Source organism: Chrysochloris asiatica, unplaced genomic scaffold (assembly GCF_000296735.1).
Source record: "Chrysochloris asiatica unplaced genomic scaffold, ChrAsi1.0 scaffold00098, whole genome shotgun sequence".
In the NCBI taxonomy this organism is placed as follows: Eukaryota; Metazoa; Chordata; class Mammalia; order Afrosoricida; family Chrysochloridae; genus Chrysochloris; species Chrysochloris asiatica.
Genome location: NW_006408616.1, coordinates 9,081,995 through 9,101,176, shown reverse-complemented (window position 1 = coordinate 9,101,176; position 19,182 = coordinate 9,081,995). Strand labels below are relative to the sequence as shown.

At 42.7% G+C, this 19,182-nt stretch overlaps 1 protein-coding gene across 1 annotated transcript in view; it reads right to left on the bottom strand.

Moving 5' to 3' along the window:
* Window positions 1-12,512, bottom strand: part of KLHL42 (kelch-like family member 42) — a 21,129-nt gene extending 8,617 nt beyond the window's left edge. Inside the window, exon 1 of the mRNA XM_006866968.1 lies at window positions 11,611-12,512. Coding sequence (XP_006867030.1) covers window positions 11,611-12,482 — 872 coding nt within the window. The 5' untranslated portion in view covers window positions 12,483-12,512. The remainder of the gene's footprint in view (window positions 1-11,610) is intronic.
* Window positions 12,513-19,182: the final 6,670 nt, after the last annotated feature.

The window sequence follows — 19,182 nt, the reverse complement described above, 5'->3', positions numbered from 1 at the left end:
CGGAGCGACTGGTAGTTTCGAACCGCTGACCTTAAGGTTCGCAGCCCGATTCGTAACCACTACGCTACCAGAGCTATATATATATATATATATTGTTTCTGTAAGGTAGAGAGAAATTAAGACTGAGTAACTAAAGATATTCTGCTCTAGCATTCTTAAAGTATTTACACATATTAACAAACAATTATGTCAACATATGCTCATCTATTGTAAAAGGTTGGTTTCAAGTCACATATTCAATAACAGAATTAAACACGCCCATCAGCTTCAGAGACTAAAGTCTCATTACTGAAAAGACAAATTAATTTGTTTCAATGCAGCATGGTGGTGGTGGTTATATACCATCGAGTCAGTTCCAACTCATAGCCACCCTGTATAGGGTTTCTGAGGCAGTAAATCTTACAGGAGCAGAAAACCTCATCTTTCTCCCATGGAGCAGATGGTAGATTCGAACTGCTGACCTTGCAGTTAGCATGCCAAAACGTAACCACTATGTTCTAGTCCAGCCTCCATCATCTCTCTGGCTGGATAAGTGCAGCTACCTTCTCCCTGGTAGCCCACTCTTCCCTCTCAGTGGCCAATGAAAACTGGTGAACACCAGAGTTGGGGTAAGGTTCTTCTCTGCTCAGTGCCTTTCATGGCTTCCACCTGACTCTGGGTAAAGCCAAGTCCATCCTGTATGACCTGTCCTTTCTCCTGCCCTTCCCTCCTCCCTCTCCCTCTCCCACTGTTCAGCATGAAGTGCACTAATTCATCAAAGGCCAGGAAGGATGAAACTCTGGGACTGTTGAGACACTGTTCTATGAGGTGTGCAACTGTCTCATGTATGCCATCGTACATCTGAGCAGCACCATCACGCAACAGTTAAGACCAGCACATACTAGCTTTGCTACAACCAGCTGTCTGACCCTGGCACAACCATTCACTTGCTCATCTCTGACACAGGGATAGTACCCAGCACAGGGAGGGCAATGTTTATCAGAAGGTATGACATAGAACTAAGATATGACCAGTATAACTTCTCTGTCTTCCAGTGTCTGAAATAAAAAAGCTAGTATTTGAATAAAGAAGTGAATTTAGGTAGAATCTCCACTGAGTAGTATCCAGTGGAGCTGATGAAAGGAAATGTGGATAGGTCTTTTTGGTGATACAATAGGGAATAATTGTTATCAGGACTGATTGTGAGGGTTGGAAATGTAAAGGCAGATGTTTTGTAGCAAAGGAGGAGAGTGATTGACTTTGCAGGAGCGGAGGTCCCTGGGATCATCAAAGGAGAAGAGTGAAGTGCGGGACCCTACCCAGAGAAGCAGTGATGCCAGAGATGGAGGCAGAGAAGATGGTGTGGAGAGATGGAGTGGCTGGGGACTCTAGACCCAGAGAGGGAGAGGGGCTGTGTGCTGACGACCGGGAGACAGGCTTGCAGGGTATACTGTTTCGTTGGTTAATGATGCATGGAGGAGATTGTAACCATGACAATGAAACGATATATGATAGGATGAATTTAAAGCTAATGTGCTCCCATGTAAACTATCACATAATTCACAATAAACCATTAAAAAAAGAAGTGAATTCAGAAGCACAGTGATTCTTCAAAAACACATTGGATAAAAACTATATCCTGAGAACATAGGGCACAGACTATGAATGACACACACACTAATAAACAGTACATAAAAGAAGCCGTGGACAAAAAGGCCACAGCTGACCACCTGTTGTTGTTGTTGTTAAATGCCATCGAGTCAGTTCTGAATCCTATCGACCCTGTGTAGGGTTTCCAAGAAGCTGCTGGCAGGTTTGAACTGCCGACCTTGTGTTTCACAGTCCAGTGCTGATCCTACAGTGCCAGACCAGGAGTCCCTGACCTCCTAGTAACTGTCAAATAAACAATGGAACTTCATGGCATAGAATTAATAATGCTCACCTACCAAAACATGAAGGTTTTTTAAGGTGCCTGCAATTGTATAATTAAATGCACTTTTGGTGGATAGTTTTATTTTTCAAATCAGAGAGTGAACGGAGTCCTCTTCTTCAAGAAGCTCATATTGTCTGTTAAACCAAGCCAGCCATTCAGTTCTCCATGCCAACAGTCTGTGCCAAGGTGGCAGTTACTGGGGGGTCTTTGGTTCATGTTGCTTGTTTTCTGCTGCTAATGGGCCTTAACATCTGACCAAGATGCCCTCTCTGTATGTAAAAATTTGGGGAACCAAAGGAAATAAAATTTGTAAATAAGCATTGAATTTTACCAGGCTGCAATTGGGTTCTACTCCTTAGAGGTACACCAACAGTAAATTCTGTATGATCCAAACAGTTTTTGTAATATTCATCCAGGATTCTCATTTGTCTTAAGCAGGCATGTAAGGGGTTGGTTTTGAGACTGTGTTGAGTATGCAGGTAAAAATAAACAATTCCATCTCTCCAGATCCCAACAAGGAGTCCTGGTGTGGTACTGTAGGAGAAGCAGTGGACCACAAGGTCTGTTTGAACCACAAGGCTGAGGTTCAAAACCCGCCAGCCGCTCCTCAGAAACCCTATGTAGGGTCACTATGAGTTGGCTATGACTTGACAGCACATAACAGTAGCAGACCCCAACATGCTCCAATTTACATAAAGAAAAGTGATGTACCCTTCAATGTTGAATCTGCTTTAAGATGAAAATTGCCACCTAAAAACAGTCCATCTAATACAGACTTATAGTACTAATATCCAGGCTTACACAGGAAAATCTCAGCTCCACTATTCAACAGCTGTGTGACCTTGGGCAAGTTACTGAACATCTCTGAGTCTCGGTTTCCCCTCTGTGAAGTGAAGCTGAGGAGAGCACAAATTCTGGCACATAGCAAGAGCTGAAAAGGGTAACACTTGCAGGAAGGGTTCACTCTCCATTGGCATTTTAGGAGTGCCTTCATTCATGTCAGAAGCCTAAGTATCTTAGCTTCAGGAGGGTCGGTTTTCTTATTTGTCAACTGAAAAAGTCACTGGCCATGATGCGCCCTGGGCCTCTGTACAAACTGCTCTCTCATCCACAGACTCTCACCACTAAATGCCCCATTTCCAACTTTCTGAAAATAACCCTTTCCCTCTTCACCTCCTAAATGTTAAAGGTATGAATCCAAGATTTCAATTACTTTTAGAGATTACAGGAATTATCTTCTCTATACTGTTTTCTTAAGAGTCCTGGCGTGGCACTGTAGGATAAGCACTGGACCGCAAGGTCGGTTTGAACCCGAAGGTTGGCAGTTCGAACCCACGAGCTGTTCCTCAGAAGCCCTATACAGAGGCACTATGAGTCAGAACTGACTCAGCACTTAACAATAATAGCAGCATATACAAATGTAAGCATCTCTGATGGTGCAGTGGTTACGTGCTCAGTTGCTACCCAAGAAGTTGACAGTGAGAGTCCACCAGCCACTCCTCTGGGGAAAGACACAGCAGAGTCTACTTCTGTAAAGATTATTACAGTCTTAGAAACCCTACAGGATCACAATGAGTTGAAATCTACTCAGTGACAATGAGTATATAATAAATGTGAAACCCTTGGTTTGTGCAAACAGTTAACATGTTCACCTGCTAAAAAAAAGTTTGGAGGTTTGAGTCCACCCAGAGACATCTCACAAAAAAGACCTGACCACAAATCACTGAAAAACAAGCCACTGAAAATCCAACGGAACATAGTTCTACTCTAACACACATAGGGTTGCCGTGAATTGGAGTCAACTTGTCAGAAGGTGGATTAATACGCAATGCAGGAAGGCACAATAGCATAGAGCTCTAAGTAGTTGAAAAGCGCTGGACCTGTAGCTGTCTGCAAGTTACTTAAAATTTCTGAGCTTTAGTTTTCTTGTTGCGAAAATGAGGCCTCCAGGAACAGCTACAGTGACAGAAAATACATATTCAAAGAAAGATCATCAGGAAAAACCCAAAACAAAATGGTAGTATGACTGGCTACTACACGAATAAGCAAGTTGGTCACTGGAAAGCCATCAAGGCAAGCAATCAAGTTCCTTCAGGACAAACTCCCGTCTAAGACTGAAACTCAAAGGGAACACATGAGCAGGTATGTAAGCTTGTGTTGGGTCTACTACTGGTGAGTTGAAGAGGGGGAATGGCAACTATGAAGACATGGGCTGAGTTCAACCACGTTCCACAGACTCCTGTTGACCTGGAGATGAGACAGAAGAGGAAGGGCTGGTTGGTCCAAAATGTAGTGAGACCTAGGGACACTTGAGACCATGGACAAGGACATAGCCACAGAGGGCTAGAGCTGAGAGTGAAGCATCCAGCTCATATGAAGTGAGAGGAGGTGCACAACAACACCCAAACTTGCAGATAGTACCCATTTGTCCTAGCCTCGATGGCTTGATAATCAAAACTTGACTAGAGGAAGATAAAACAATTTTGATATAGAAAGCGAGGGTAAATTGCTACAATTTGATGAACTTGACCTATACTCACAGAGGTTGTTGTTATTGTTAAGTGCCGTTGAGTTGATTCTGACCTGTAGCAACCCTGTATAGGGTTTCCAAGGAACAGGTGGTAAACTTGAACCACCGACCTTGCAGTTTAAATGGTTTTGCAGTCTAGTGCATTAACCCACAGTGCCATACCAGGACTCCTACTCATGGAGGGTGGTGTTGTTGTTAAGTACCATGGAGTCGGTTCTAACTCATAGTGACCCTGTACAGGGTTTCCAAGGCTGCAAATCTTTAGGGAACAGAAAGCCTCACCTTTCTCCCGCGGAACAGCCAACCTTAAGATTAGCAGCCTGATTCGTAACCACTACGCTACCAGAGTATTAACTCTAAATACCAACAGAGAGGAAAGGAGTCTTCACATCAAGTATCAATGCTATCCCCTCTATACACAGAGTAGATAGAGATGTGCAACTCAGACATTGGCTACCTAAAATGGGAGGAGAATGAGAAAGGCACAAAGTGACTGGCTTACAAGGTTTCAAGAGGGAGTTCAGTTTTAGAGTGTGTGGGGGAAGGTAGAGTTACCACTGAATAGTTTTCATCTTGTCTAGATGGGTCTGGTTAAAAGATATGGGGATAAGATTCTTATGATTCAATAGTGAGCAAGTGTTACCATGACTAATTGTGACTGTCACAAGCGTAAAGGTAGAAGTTTTGTAACAAAAATAGGGGAGAAACAAAGGACAGTCCAGAAACAAAGGACCCTTGGACCATCAAGGGAGACTAGCATAGGTGGAATGTGGGACCTTAACCAGAGAAGCAGCAACACCAGAGATGAAGGCAGAGATGGAGCATGGTGAGAGGGAGCAGCTGAGGACTCTAGATTCATGGCAAGAGAGGGACTAAGAGCTGGTGGCCAAGAGGCAGACTTGCAGAATGTGCCCTTTGATGGTTTAAATTATTATATATACCTGTCTGTTGTTGTTAAGTACCGTGGAGTCGGTTCTGACGCATAGTGACCCTGTACAGGGTTTCCGAGGCTGCAAATCTTTACAGGAACAGAAAGCCTCATCTTTCTCCCACAGAACAGTGGTAGTTTTGAACTGATGACCCTGAGGTTAGTAGCTCAATTTGTAACCACTACGCTACCAGAGCTCCTTATATATGCCTGAGTGTTTAAAAAAAAAAAAGCTCACGTGAATAGAGAAATACTGTTAACTGATGGTACATGGAGGGGATTATAATTGTTGCAATGAAACAAGGTGTATGATTTGTTGAATGTACAACTGATGACCTGCTCTGTAAACTTTCACTCAATCCACAAAACCTTAAAAAAAAGAAAATAGGGCTTCCAATAATACCTATCTCATAAGGATGCTATGAACATGAACTATTAAGTGCTATCGAGAGTGATAATCACAACACTAAGAGCCCAACAAATGTAAGTCACTGTTATGACTCAGCTATCTGGAGAAGTTTGTTACCATTAGAGTACAAACTAGAGTGAAATGCCAAGATCCTGTCTCAGCTCTTCAGAGGTGATTGTACAGCCTGTGGCCCAGGCAGCTCTATTGTTTCTTTTTTCCCCTTCCGTCGCCTGTCCTCTGTCATGTCCCTGCATACAAGGACACTTCAAAAAGTTCCTGGAAAAAAAATGGAATTAAAAGATAATGGAATTTTCCATGAACTCTTTGAAGCTCTCTAATATTAACATCCCCTAAGGGCCAGGACAGTGTCCTGGTGTGGCGTTGTAGGATAAGCACTGGACCAAGCGAACCACAGACTCAGTGGTTCAAACTCAACTGCTGCTTCTCAGAAACTCTATGTTGTTGAGAGCTGTCGAGTCAGTTCCAACTCATAGCAACCTTGTATAGGACTTCCAAGCAGCAGTTGCTGAGTTTGAACTGCCAACCCTGTGGTTCAAACTGACCTTGTGGTCCACTGCTTTATCCCACAGCAGCACACCGGGACTACCAGAGACCCTATAAGGGACGCTGTAAGTCAGAACCGATTTGACGGCACTTAACAACAGCAACAAGGGCCAGGAAGAGGGGAAGGATCGATGAATATAATACCCATATAGTTTTCTTTCCTCCACACTCTTCCTGGGATCCACTATAACATTAACCAGAGGACAAAAATTCTCATTTTCATGAAATCTAGAAATGCTTCAACAGTGTTAAACTTGGACTCTTAGGATATGGCACTGTCTATGAAACACTCGTGCTGACGACAACTTTACCGCCATCTCTGCCAGGAGACTACTGTTTGTGAAGTCTCTTAATGAGCCTCGCTGTCTTCACACACAGAAGACCAGAAACTTTAGAAGCTGAGCCTCAGTAGACAGACGGCTGCACTGGTAGCCAGCTGCTGCAGGTGATCCCTAACTAAAGTGAGGAGGGAAAATATACTTTTGTGGTCACCTGAGCTTTTCATGCGATGTTAGACCTGACAACTCCTGTGATCAAATCCAGGCACAGAACACTAAGCCAGGCTGCATACCTGGTCTTCAAAGTGTCCTCTTGAAGAATGCGGCACACCAACACAAACATTTTCATGCACACTAAACTGAGTTTTATTTTATATGGATTTTCAACCTTAATACATAGAAAACCAATCATTTTTCTAGCTATACAGCATTATAAAACTGTGAATCCTCTCCAACATTAATCTATACACACAATGTAATCCCAATCAAAATCCCAACAAGACATTCGTCGCTGTTGTTAAATTCCAACTCACAGCAACCCTGTATAGCGTTGCTGAGGAGAGGCTGGTGAATTTGAACCAGTGACCTTATGGTTCACAGTGCAGTGAACACACCCCAACTCCTTTTATGGAATAGAGCAAGCTACTTCTAAAGAAGAAAATGCACAAAAAATTACCAAGAGAAGTAAGAAAAAAGAAAGAAAACAAACAAAACTACCACCACCAGAAACTATAATAAAGAGATCATAAAATATGCTACCAGGTTATATAATACATTATTTTTCATTATCGATTATGCCCTTCCCCGCCCCCAATATGTCTTATAAATCCTAGCCTCTCTTACTGTAGCTATAACCCCATTTAGGACAGAATTTTCTTTATTATGTTAATGAGGAAGTAATGAGGTAGGACATGTCTTCAATCAATTGGTTTTGAAGTATCAAAGCAGATTCAGCAAGCAACAAAAAACAGAGGAAAGCTTGAAGGCGAGTCACATGAAGATCACCAAGGAACAGCTCGAAAGAGTAAAAGGACCTTCCTCAAAGGCCTCCCACAAAGCTGCCATCCTGAATTAAGACTTAGAGACTGTGAGAAAATAAACTTCTGTTTGTTAGAGTCACCTACCATCTATTTGTAGTATTTCTGTTACAGCATCACTAGATAACTAAGAAGATAATGAAACCAGAACAATCAATGTATCATTTTGGATACAGGAAAATTAGCACATAACTACTTTGCAAATCACTATAAGAAAAATTGAGATTATTGTGAAATTTGTAAAATGTTATGTCCTTATATTACACTTTATATAAAAACAAATCCTCCAAATATTCAAGAGCTAAATATAAAATATATATTGCACTGGGAAAATCTGCTGCAAAGGAGCTCTCTGAAGTGGTATTTTAAAAAAAAAAAAAAGCAAAGATGTCAGTTTGAGGACTAAGATGCACCTAACCCAAGTTATAGTATTTTTAATCATCTCATATGCATGTGAAAGCTGTACAGTGAATAAGGAAGACCAGAGAAGAATCCATGCATGTGTTGTTGGTGAAGAACACTGAAATTACCATGGGCTGCCAGAAGAACAAACCAATCTATCTTAGAAGTAGTACAGCCAGAATGCTCCTTAGAAGTTTGGATGGTGAGACTTTGTCTCACAAACTTTGGACATGTTGTCCGGAGGGATCAGTCCCTGGAGAGGACATCATACTTGGTGAAGTGAAGGTTGAGCTAAAAGAGAAAGACATCCAACAAGAAGGACTGGCACAGCAGCTGCAAAAATCGCTACAAACAACTGTGAGGAAGGTGCAGGACCAGGCAATGTTTCATTCTGTGGTGCAAAGACTTGCTATAAGTCACAGCTGATTGGATGGCAACTAACAAGACAAAATACAGAACTATGAAAGCAGTAGGACACGAAATAGGTGAGTTCTTTTATATTCCTGACTGACAGAAGCCCTTATCATGTAAAACACAGAACACACATGACAACTTTGTCTGAAAAAAAAAAAAAAATTAAAACTGTACCATATAAACCTGGAGTTCAAAACTGGTGGCCCAAAAGACCAGTGATGAGTAAGGTGATTTGTTTTTAAATAGAATAAGTTGTCAATATTTAAAATTAGTGTATTTTACATACAAAACAGTATCTTCACTTCCCCTTGGAAATAAGTAACTGTGGCTGAAAGGTGGAGCCCTCTTTTGGTGGGGGAGTTCACTAATTCCCACCACACTCTGGTTGTTGACCTCACCTGTCTGGCCATTTCAGAGATTTCATTTTTGAATCTTATCATAGTATGATGGGGAAAAGTATGTGCAACACTATATAACAGCTAAAAGATCAACATCTGCACACATAAATAGAACTTGAATTTCTAAAATGAATATGAAATGGTGAGTCAATTAAAAAAATATGGCAAAGCAATTTACAAAAGACATATAAATGGCCAATATACAAATAAAAAGAATATTCTTCTAGTCAGGGAAATTTTCAACAGTGTTTTTGTCCATTTAATGGGCAAAAATTAAAACTTGTGTATGGCCAACGAATGACATAAATTTTGGCAGAAAAACAGGTTCCCCACCCCTGCTATGGAGTCCTGGTGTGGCGCTGCGGGTTAATGCGATGGACTGCAAGTCAGTTTGAATGGCAAGGTCAGTGGTTCAAACTCACCAGTCGCTCCTTGGAAATCCTATACAGGGTCACTAGGGGTCAAAATCGACTCAACGGCACTTAACAACAACATATAGATACTTAAGGAACTCTGGTACCATAGTGGATTACGAGCTTTGCTGCTAACCGAAAGGTCAGCAGTTTGAATCTACCAGCCGCTCCATGGGAGAAAGATGATGCCTGCTGCTCCCATAAAGATTTACAGTCTCAGAAACCCTATGCAGGGTCAGTAAGAGTCAGAACCAACTCCACAGCACACCACCACCACCACTATATATACTTCAGATATGTTATCAGAAGGGACCAGTTCCTAGAGAAGAATGTCACGTTTGGTAAAGTGAGGGTGAGCGAAAAATAGGAAGACGCCCAATAAGACGGAATGACACAGTGGCAGCAGCAATGGGCTCAAGGGTAACCACTGTGAGGATGGCACAGGGTCAGGCAGTGTTTCCTTCTAATGTGCAGAGGATCGCTATGAGTCGGAGCCAACTCAACAGTACCTAACAAAAACAAATATTATTACAGTTTATTATATGATGACAAAATACATAGTTATAACAGAAAATGGAAAAGAATGAAACAGAATATTATAGCTGAAATAAAGGATGAAGGCTAAATTCCCCAAATAATCTCTGGCTTAGAAGGACTCTCAGTCCAGTAAAAATACGTTAAAAGATAAAAACAAGCAAAACAAACCATGTGTGCCAAAGCTGAACTGTGATGATAACTCACGGGGTTATCATGGCTGTGAGTTTTCAGATGCAAATCCCCAAGCCTTTCTTCCAAGGTCCCTCTGGGTGGGTCTGAACTGCTGATCTTTCAGTCAGTAGCTGATCACTTAACTATTGGAGCTACCCAACAAGTACAAGTATGTGTACCTTGCTAGCATTTTCTTTGCCTGGTTGTGAGTCCCCTTAAGATAACTTTAGGGTAGGAAATCATGATGGGGCTTGAGATGAAAACAGGTGGTTGACCAGAAGAAAAGGTATTCCTGTCCTTTCTTGAGTTATAATTATTTTCTCTCCATTTCTGAATGGCTCTACCATCTTATAGTCTACCATCTTTCTCCCTTCTCCCCTCTTCCTTTATTTGCTCTCTGCTCTCATTTTCCTATTCCTTCTTGACTCCTTTCCCTACTCACATCCACACCCTCCCAAGCTCCTCCTCTTCTTTTCTTCAAGTTACCAATTTATGTTACTTTCATTTTCATATGATGCTTTCTGCATCAGTCAATATCTTGCCCATGCTGTTGTTAAGTGCTGTCAAGTTGGTTCCAACCCATGGTGACTCTGTATAGGGTTTCCAAGGAGCAGCTGGTCAGCTTGTCTCGCCAACCTTAGGTTCAAACCAACTCCTATGATGGAGTCCTGGTGTGGCTCTGTGGGTTAATGCGCTGGACTGTAAGATTGGTTTGAACTGCAAGGTCTGCGAATCAAATTCACCAGCCACTTGACTGAAATCCTCCACAGGGTTGCTAGGAGTCGGAACCAACTTGATAGCATTTAACAACACCACCATATTCATGGTGGGAGGGATCTGTAGGATAGGAAAGGTTGGAATGGATGGAAATGCTCTATTCTGTAGGTGACTATTACCAGGTTGAGCTTTGGGTTGATGTTGATGGCTGTCTGGCAGAAGAAGTAAAATGGGATAAAAATTATAAAAGTCAACCCTATATAGGCGTCCTAGTATGGTGCTGTGGGTTAATGCACTGGACTGCAAGGTCGGTTTGAACTGCAAGGTCAACAGTTCAAGCTCACCAACCACTCCTGGTAAATCCTACACAGCATCGATATGAGTTGGAACCAACAACTTAACAACAACATATAGCAAATATAAATAAACTTCTAAAGATTATGTCCTGGAATGAGTTGATGCCCCAGTGGGGAAGGCTTCAAAGTCACGCATGCATAAAAATTGCCAAGTCTGCATTAAAGGCTACTGCCCAGTAGTTCATTATAAACAGGATCAGCTCCTAAAAAGGTTAAAAAAGAAAAAGAAGGAGTTAAAAAGCAGCTTTCTTATAAAGTCTCCTTCTAGGAAACCACATCATCTTTTTTCCACAAGGACAGAAATAAAGCAAGCAGTTTTGCCTAAAGACGCAATACCTACAAGAAAACTACTCAGCTGGTTGACCTCAGTGGGGCCTCTTCTTCCTTATAAGTCCGAAATTCATTGGAAACTTGGCCAGAATCACTCCTGGAGATGTCATTTCCAACTCAGCAAACCTCCTGTGACTGCCCACACACATGAGTGAAATGAATTAATGAACACGTGAATGAATGAGGGCAAAGCAACACTCTAGCGGGTGCTTACCTTTTCTGGTTCATGGAGGCCACCTGGAGCCACTCATTGGTGGTGGGGTTGTAGGAATGCGCCGCAGAGATCTCTTGGCTGGTGATCCTGTACCCTCCCACTATGAAGAGGTAGTTGTCCAACATAGCGGAGCCATAGCCTCTGACATTCACCAGGTCTGGAGGAAGGTTGTTGGCCAGAGGGAACCAACATTCAGTCATCTCCTCGTACCTGAGCATGGACGGGGGCTCACCCTGGTAGGGATGCGGAGCCAGGGGTCCCCCCAAGAAGTCCCCTAGAGCCACGAGGACTGGCGTCCCACTCATCCGGGCCTCCCTGAGCCTCTGCTTTAGGCTGACGTCCCCTGGGGTTTGGGGAGGAGACCCCAAGAGGTGAAACTGAGGCTTACTCAACACCTCGTGGAAGTGAATAACCATGAATCGCAAGCAGGCCTCCTGCAGGTCAGACAGCCCATACACCTGCGCCAGGCGGTACATCTCCAGGCAGTTGTTAAGGCGCACCTGAGACAACAGCAGCTGCAACAAGGACGTGACCTGCAGGAAGGAGGCCGCTTCCACCAGCTCGGACAGCAGGCTCACCTCGTCCATGTCCTCCTCCTCTTCCACTCCCCCGCCCTTCTCTCCCCGGGAGCCCAAGAGCCAGCCTTCTCGAGCTCCGCCGGCGTTGATGAAGTCCAGCACTAGCCGCAGGCCCGGGGCGCTGAGGCCGCGCAGCTGCTGCACCTCGGGGCCGCCGGGCTCCTGGCTCAGGGCCTCGCGCATGCCGGAGCGGTAGAGGGCGCGGAAGTAGTCGCTCTGCTCGATCAGCTTTCTCTTGCTCACCGGGTAGCAGCGGCCCTCCAGGTGGATCTGCACCATCTCTTCAGCCGACATGGCTGGGGGGCCGGGGGTTGAGGGGCTGCCCGCCAGTTCTGCCTCTCTCCTCCCCGCCCCCACGCACTCGCTGGGTTCCGGGTAGGCTCGCCGAGGGATGGCGGCCCGAGAGGAGGCAGGAGAAGGGCTGCCCGCTCCCACACTCTCCGTCCAATCTGGGTCACGGCGGAGCCCTTAAGGCAGCCCCTCCTCCGTATCTGGGGGGCTGCGGCTCAGTCTTTTCCTCCCAAAGCGGCAGCCCTGCCTTTCTAGTCTCCCGCAGTGATAAAAAGGGCTCAGGTCCAGCGCGCCAAGCGTCAGAAGGCGGCCACAGTCTTCGCTCTGAGGCTCCCAGGCTGCGTCAGGCCGGGAGGGTATCCCAACCCCCAGTGTGCAGCCTCCTCCCACGCCTCCCTTCTCACTTCCGCCCGCAGGACCCCTGCAAGCCGCTAGAAGTACGGACTGGATCCGGCCTTGGGAGAGAGCTGGAAGGCTTGGAGGCCTTCAGCGTCGGGATGCTAACGCGCAGGCGGCAGGACACTGGAGAGCGCGCGCGGTCCCCGTAGCCTCTCCCGTGCACTGGGGTTCTGCCGCCTGTCAGTGTCTGGAATGATATTCTTGGGTGGTAAAAGAGGGAAGACGAACCCAGTTTGTTGTTTTCTTCCACTTTGCTTTACGGGAGGGCGGGCAGGGTGTGGGTGTGTGTGTGAAGGGGAGCAATATGGCAGGGAAAATATGAAGTAGTCTGAAGTTTAGGGGGTCAACCAAATCCTATTTGAGGTCCCGCATCTCTCCCAGCCTAACTTGTGTCCCAGAGGACTGAGGCACGCAGGCAGTCTCTGGACATGTAAGGGGCACCTAGAGCTCATTGTTTGGTACCACCATGATTTAGGAGCCATGTTGCAGAGGGCCCAGGCAGATGACAGATTCTGCAGGGCTCAATTGATGGGTACCAAAGTACGCTGGATGTTCAAGTTTGAAAAGCAGGTGAACTTGTCTTTGCTTCAGGGATCTCATTATCTTTTTCATGCTATTAAAAAAAAAAACTACAGACCAAAGTACAACTCCATGAAAATAAAGTTAGGTCACACATGACTTTAAAAAAAATCTTAACTTATTTTCTATTAAATACTGCTAACAGTCTGCTTTCTTCAGTTTAGTGGGGACAGCCATTATGGAGTGTAATCTCTGGGTGATAGATAGTTCTGGCAGTGTTTGCTCATATTTGCCTAGTGAAGTGACTTTTCTCATCACCTGTCATCTCACCCTGGTCCCCAAAATCTGAGTACCACTTAAGAAGAGGCCACCTTTTCCCCGTCTTTTCTAACTGAACAACTAAAAAGTTCACCCCAGTGAAAAGTAAGGACCCTTGTGGTTGCTCATGAGATACAATCCTTGAAAGGAGAAATGTTACCTTTGGGTAGAAGGAAAGAAGAGTATATCACACTTATCTTACCAAGAATCCTCAAAAACATCCTCAGACCAACTTGTTTTCTTTTTAACTTGTTATTGTCAGTTGAGTGAAGGTTTGCAGAGCAGATCACTAGTTTTGCTTCCAACAAATCATATACTTCGTTTCATTTCAATGATTGCAATCCCCCTAATGTAATATCAGTTTTCCCTCTTCCTCCCACCTTGGTTCCATCCCACCTTCTTTACCAACCTTTCTAAATTTTGTCCTTAGGTAACTGTTTGGATGGTTGACCATTCCATAGTGTGCATACCAGACCAAGTTTTGAGAAATCAACTCTTAATAGTTCTCAATGTGGGGGGAAATGGTGATGGACATTTTTCTAATCTTAAACCTCAGATTTCTTCTTGAATGACAAGCTGTTAAACACTATCTTCTTCTAACTCTAATTCCACTATTACAAATAGAAGACACACCTGTAACGCAAATTAACGTTTGATGTTAGGAAGAGATATTCACTTGGAGGTACTAACAGGCTCACCACCCCACCCCACTTGTTTAAGCATGGATTTTCCTCCTATTAGATTAAGTACCAAATTAGGTCAGTGGCTATGATGGCGCTTTGTCTTTTGCAAATTTTACATTATGATTTTTATTTCCAAAATATGGAAACCAAGCTGCTTCAATTCTTCACTGAAAAAGAAACACTAGGGTCAAATTATAAGCCTTTAAAAAATTAAAAACCTCTTGCTTTACATATGCTGGTGATAGATATTCCTGGCCATTAATATGTATCATTTGTATTTTGATAGAGTCACTGAGCTGGAAAGACGAATACCATCCTATCTAGTTCCTCATTTTATAAATGAGGGGAACGTCCATTTTACCAGTAGGTCCAGAGCTTTTTCAGTCACAGAATAAATTCTATAGCCAGGGCACAGAAAAATTGTTGTTACGTGCTATGACTTATCACATATTAAGGGTCACTACTTTTGTTAGCTATGATAATGTGTGACATGGCATTATATTTTTTAATGTTGTTACAACTTAAAGGTGCATATTGAATTATGAGTGAAATAACAATTTCTTGACAAGATGTTGATACTATTGAAGTGTCAGCTCTTTTATAGACTTTAGTATGCATATGAACATATTTTTCATAATAACAAAAAAGTATTTCACCCCAAGACATGACCCTTAGTCATCCTTCAGGTCTGGAACTGCACTCCCCCCACCCCACCCCTCACTCCCACCCTGACTCATTTTTCAGCCAAATAGTAGACAGGTCTCTAAGAGAATCAATGACACTAGTGAGGTAAGCACACCTTAGAATAACCAACCATCTGAGAGTAAAAGGACAGCATTCAGAAGGGTTAGGAGACAAGGAGGGATGAAAACAGGAAGTACAGGGAGGAAATGGAGTAAGTGATGTTACATTGTGGAGATTATAATCAATAACATGAAAAAATGTGTATGAATTGTTGAATGGAAAACTGATCCGCTTTACCTGATTCACAGTGAAAAGTTTGAGGGATAAAAGTATCTTTGACTTATTTTGCAAAGGTTTCTTCTCCCCCAGCCTCCAGAGGGACCATAGGGATTTTTTTTTATTATTATTACAAGCTTCAGCTTGACAAGTTGTTAAATAGTATTGTCCTCAAAAGTATATTATTTTTCCTATTCCAAAACAAATATTCAAAGAGACTTCAAAGTTTGTAAAAAATTCCATTCTCTTAAATACATTTTCCCACAAACTTCTGAAGCCCCCTTATACATACGACAATGCTGACTAACATTTTGTTAGGAAGAAGAAAGTAAAACTAGAGAAAGAGAAGGAAGCCATAGGTAAAAAGTAAAATCCTTCAGCACACTGTTTGGTTATATTTGTATTTCTTACTGTATAATTTGGAGCCCTGGTGTGGTTCTGTGGGTTAATGCACTGGACTGCAAAGTCACTTTGCACCGAAAGATTGGCGTTTCAAGCTCACCAGCTGCTCCCTAGGGTCACTATGGGTCGGCACCGACTCGACGGCACTTAACAACAACAACTATGTAATTTAGTTGCTTCTTTGTGAGCTATGTGGTCCATTATATTCTTTATAATACCCCAAGATTGGTGGTGGTGGTGCTTGCTTGCCACCAAGTAGATTCTGACTCATAATGACCCTGTAAACTGTAAATCTTTATGGGAGCAGAAAGCCTCATATTTTGCTGGTAGATTTGAATTGCCGACCTTGCGGTTAGCAACCCAACACATAACCTACTATGCTACAGAACTGAAATTTTAAAAACAGAAAAAATTCTACTGGAGTCTGGCCTACATAGGAAAAATGAAGGAAACAAAGATGTGTCTATGACGTGCATCATTCAGTTATTTTCTTGGTTCCTTTCGAAAACTTTCAACTGTTCACCTTGTTTCACCTGCCCTTTAAATCATTACTGATAAAACACCATTCTCACACCTACTTCTCACGCTTCTCTTCTCTATGAGGGTACAGTGAAGACATTCTAAGGTACTTAGGGGCTGAGTGACCATGAATTTAGTAACTGCTTTCAAAGGGTAAAGGGCCAAGTTCAGTATTCGGCAGTAGACCTGGGGGCTTTTGCTAGTAGGTCCCCCCAGTACTCCTCCTCCTGCTAGACCTAAGAGGCTTGGATTTATTTGTGCTTTAAACAGTGACAAGGCCAGATTCAGCAGGTCAGCCAAGAATAGACTGTTAGTCTCTCTTCTGTCCCTTTAGAATCTTGCACCAATGGATGCTTTTGTCTCCTGACTGTTACAGATAAGCTGCAGACTGGTATTTTCTTGTCTTTTTAAACCGACAACCCTCCCTACCCCTCAAAAAAGCATGGTCCGAGAATGGTCTGTATTATAAAGGCAATACAAGCACAGTAATACCTCTGGGGCAAGATCATGGACAAGGAATTTGAGTGTTACCCTGATAATACTGACCACTGATTCTAAAGGCATTCTGGTCCCTGACAAGATAATAACGTCATTTAGGACTGAAAGCATCTTAAAAGATTATATCGTCTTAGTAAGTTACATAGTAGGTTTCTGTTAAGCTATAAATGCAGTCAAATCAGTATAAATCCTTTTATGCACAAAAGACCTAATATATTATTTCTGGAGTTCATAAGGAGTCCTGGTATAGTGCTGTGGGTTAATGCACTAGACCACAAAGTTGGTTTGAACCTCAAGATTGGTGGTTCTAGCTCAATAGACACTCCTTGGAAACCCTATACAGGGTCGCCATGGGTCGATGGCACTCAACAACAACAATAGGCTTCATGAAAATATTGCTTGTACATAAATGGAAACATAATTTTATAGATGTTATTGACTAATCTTTGAGTAATAAATATTGGTCTTTGTAACACTATAATTCATCTCAAACACTTGCTATCTGCTTTACAAAAGATTAAACTAATAGTGAAACACAGAGACAGGCTATTTCTTTAAGAATTTATGGAAAGGAAGAAAGACCTGGCAATCAACTGAAAATTAGCTGTTGAAACCCCTGCAGAGAGCAAAGTTCTATTTGTGATACCATGGACTTGCCACAAGTCAGAATCAATTCAACAGCAATTGATTATTGGTGTCCTTCTAAAGTGGTTGTATGTCGCTGAGTAGGTTCCAACTCATAGCGATGCTGTATAGGATTTCCCAGGCTGTAAATCTTTATGGAAGCAGAAAGCCTCATCTTTCTCCCGTGGAACAGCTGGTAGATTCAAACTGCTGACCTTGTGCCATTTGCAGCCAAGCTTGTAATCCACTAGGATAGCAGGGTTCCTTCCTTCTGCAGCTGTTGTTGTTAAGTGCTGTCGAGTTGATTTCAACTCAAAGTGACTCTGTATAGAGTTTCTGAGGAGCGGCTGGTGAGTTAGGATCGCCAACCTTCCAGTTCAAACTGGCGTTGAGGTTCAGTGCATTAGTCTACAGGGACACATTATTCTACAAAGAATCCTTTTTCCTTCTAAACTTAGAACTGCAAAATTCTAAGCATGAATAATGGTTTAGGATTGTTGTTGTTACTATAGTAGAATATTAGAGAAGATAATATATAAGTTGTTATTGTGAAGTGCCGTCGAGTCGGTTCCAACCCACAGCGACTCTGTATTGAGTTTCCGAGGAGCAGCTGGTGAGCTTGAACCGCCAACCTTGCAGTTCAAACGGCTTTGTAGTCTGGCGCATTAACCCACAGTGCCAATATATAAGAGAAGGTAATATAATAGAATGTTGGTTATGACTGAAAACTTGTTTCTGAAGTTAATTACTTTTTTGTTTGTTTGTTTGTTTGTTTAAAAGGACATAATGAGTCCTGGTGTAGTGCTGTAGGGTAAGCACTAAACTGCTAACCAAGGTTGGTGGTTCAAACCCACCAGCTGCTCCTTGGAAAGCCTATGCAGGGTCTCTATGAGTCAGAACTGACTAAACAACACTTAACAACAACAACAACAATAACTTTGCAGAGCTTATGGACATACAGAGAATGTAATTCACCATTTCTAATATAAGATAAAGCACTAGACTGCAAAGTTACTTTGAACCACAAGATCAGTGGTTCAAACTCACTAGCCACTCCTTTGAAACCCCACACAGGGATACAATGCTGTCTGTGATAGGATAATATCCATATAAGAAAGGCGAGTTAATACTACTATTATTCAAATTTACCACCAACCACTAAAGCCAGTGATAATGAAATTGAAGAGTTCTACCAACTTTTCTGAAGTTGATCAAACATGTAATCAAGATGTATTGATAATTACTGGTGATTGGAATGTCAAGATTAGAAACAAAGAGAAAAGATCAGTCGTTGAAAAATATGTCATCGTTGATAGAAATGATGCTGGTGATCGCATGACAGAATTTTGTGAGACCAATGATATATTCATTGCAAATACCTTTTTAAACATCATAAAAGACGACTATATACATGGAACTTGCCTGTTGGAATGCACAGGAATCAGATTAACTATATCTATGTGAAGAGACAGTGGACGAACTCAGTATCATTAGCCAAAACAAGGCCAGGGGCCAACTCTGAATTAGACCATGAATTGCTCATCATCTAGTTCAGGCTGAAACTGAAGAAAATTAAAACAATACCATGAGAGCCAAAATATGACCTTGAACATAGCCAACCTGAATTTAGAGACCATCTCAAGAACAGATTTGAGGCATTAGGTACTAATGACTGAAGGCTATCAAGAACATCATACATGAAGATTGCAAAAGGTCATTAATAAGACAAAGAGTAAAGGGACACTCCTGCATTGCTGGTGGCACTGCAAAATGGTCCAACC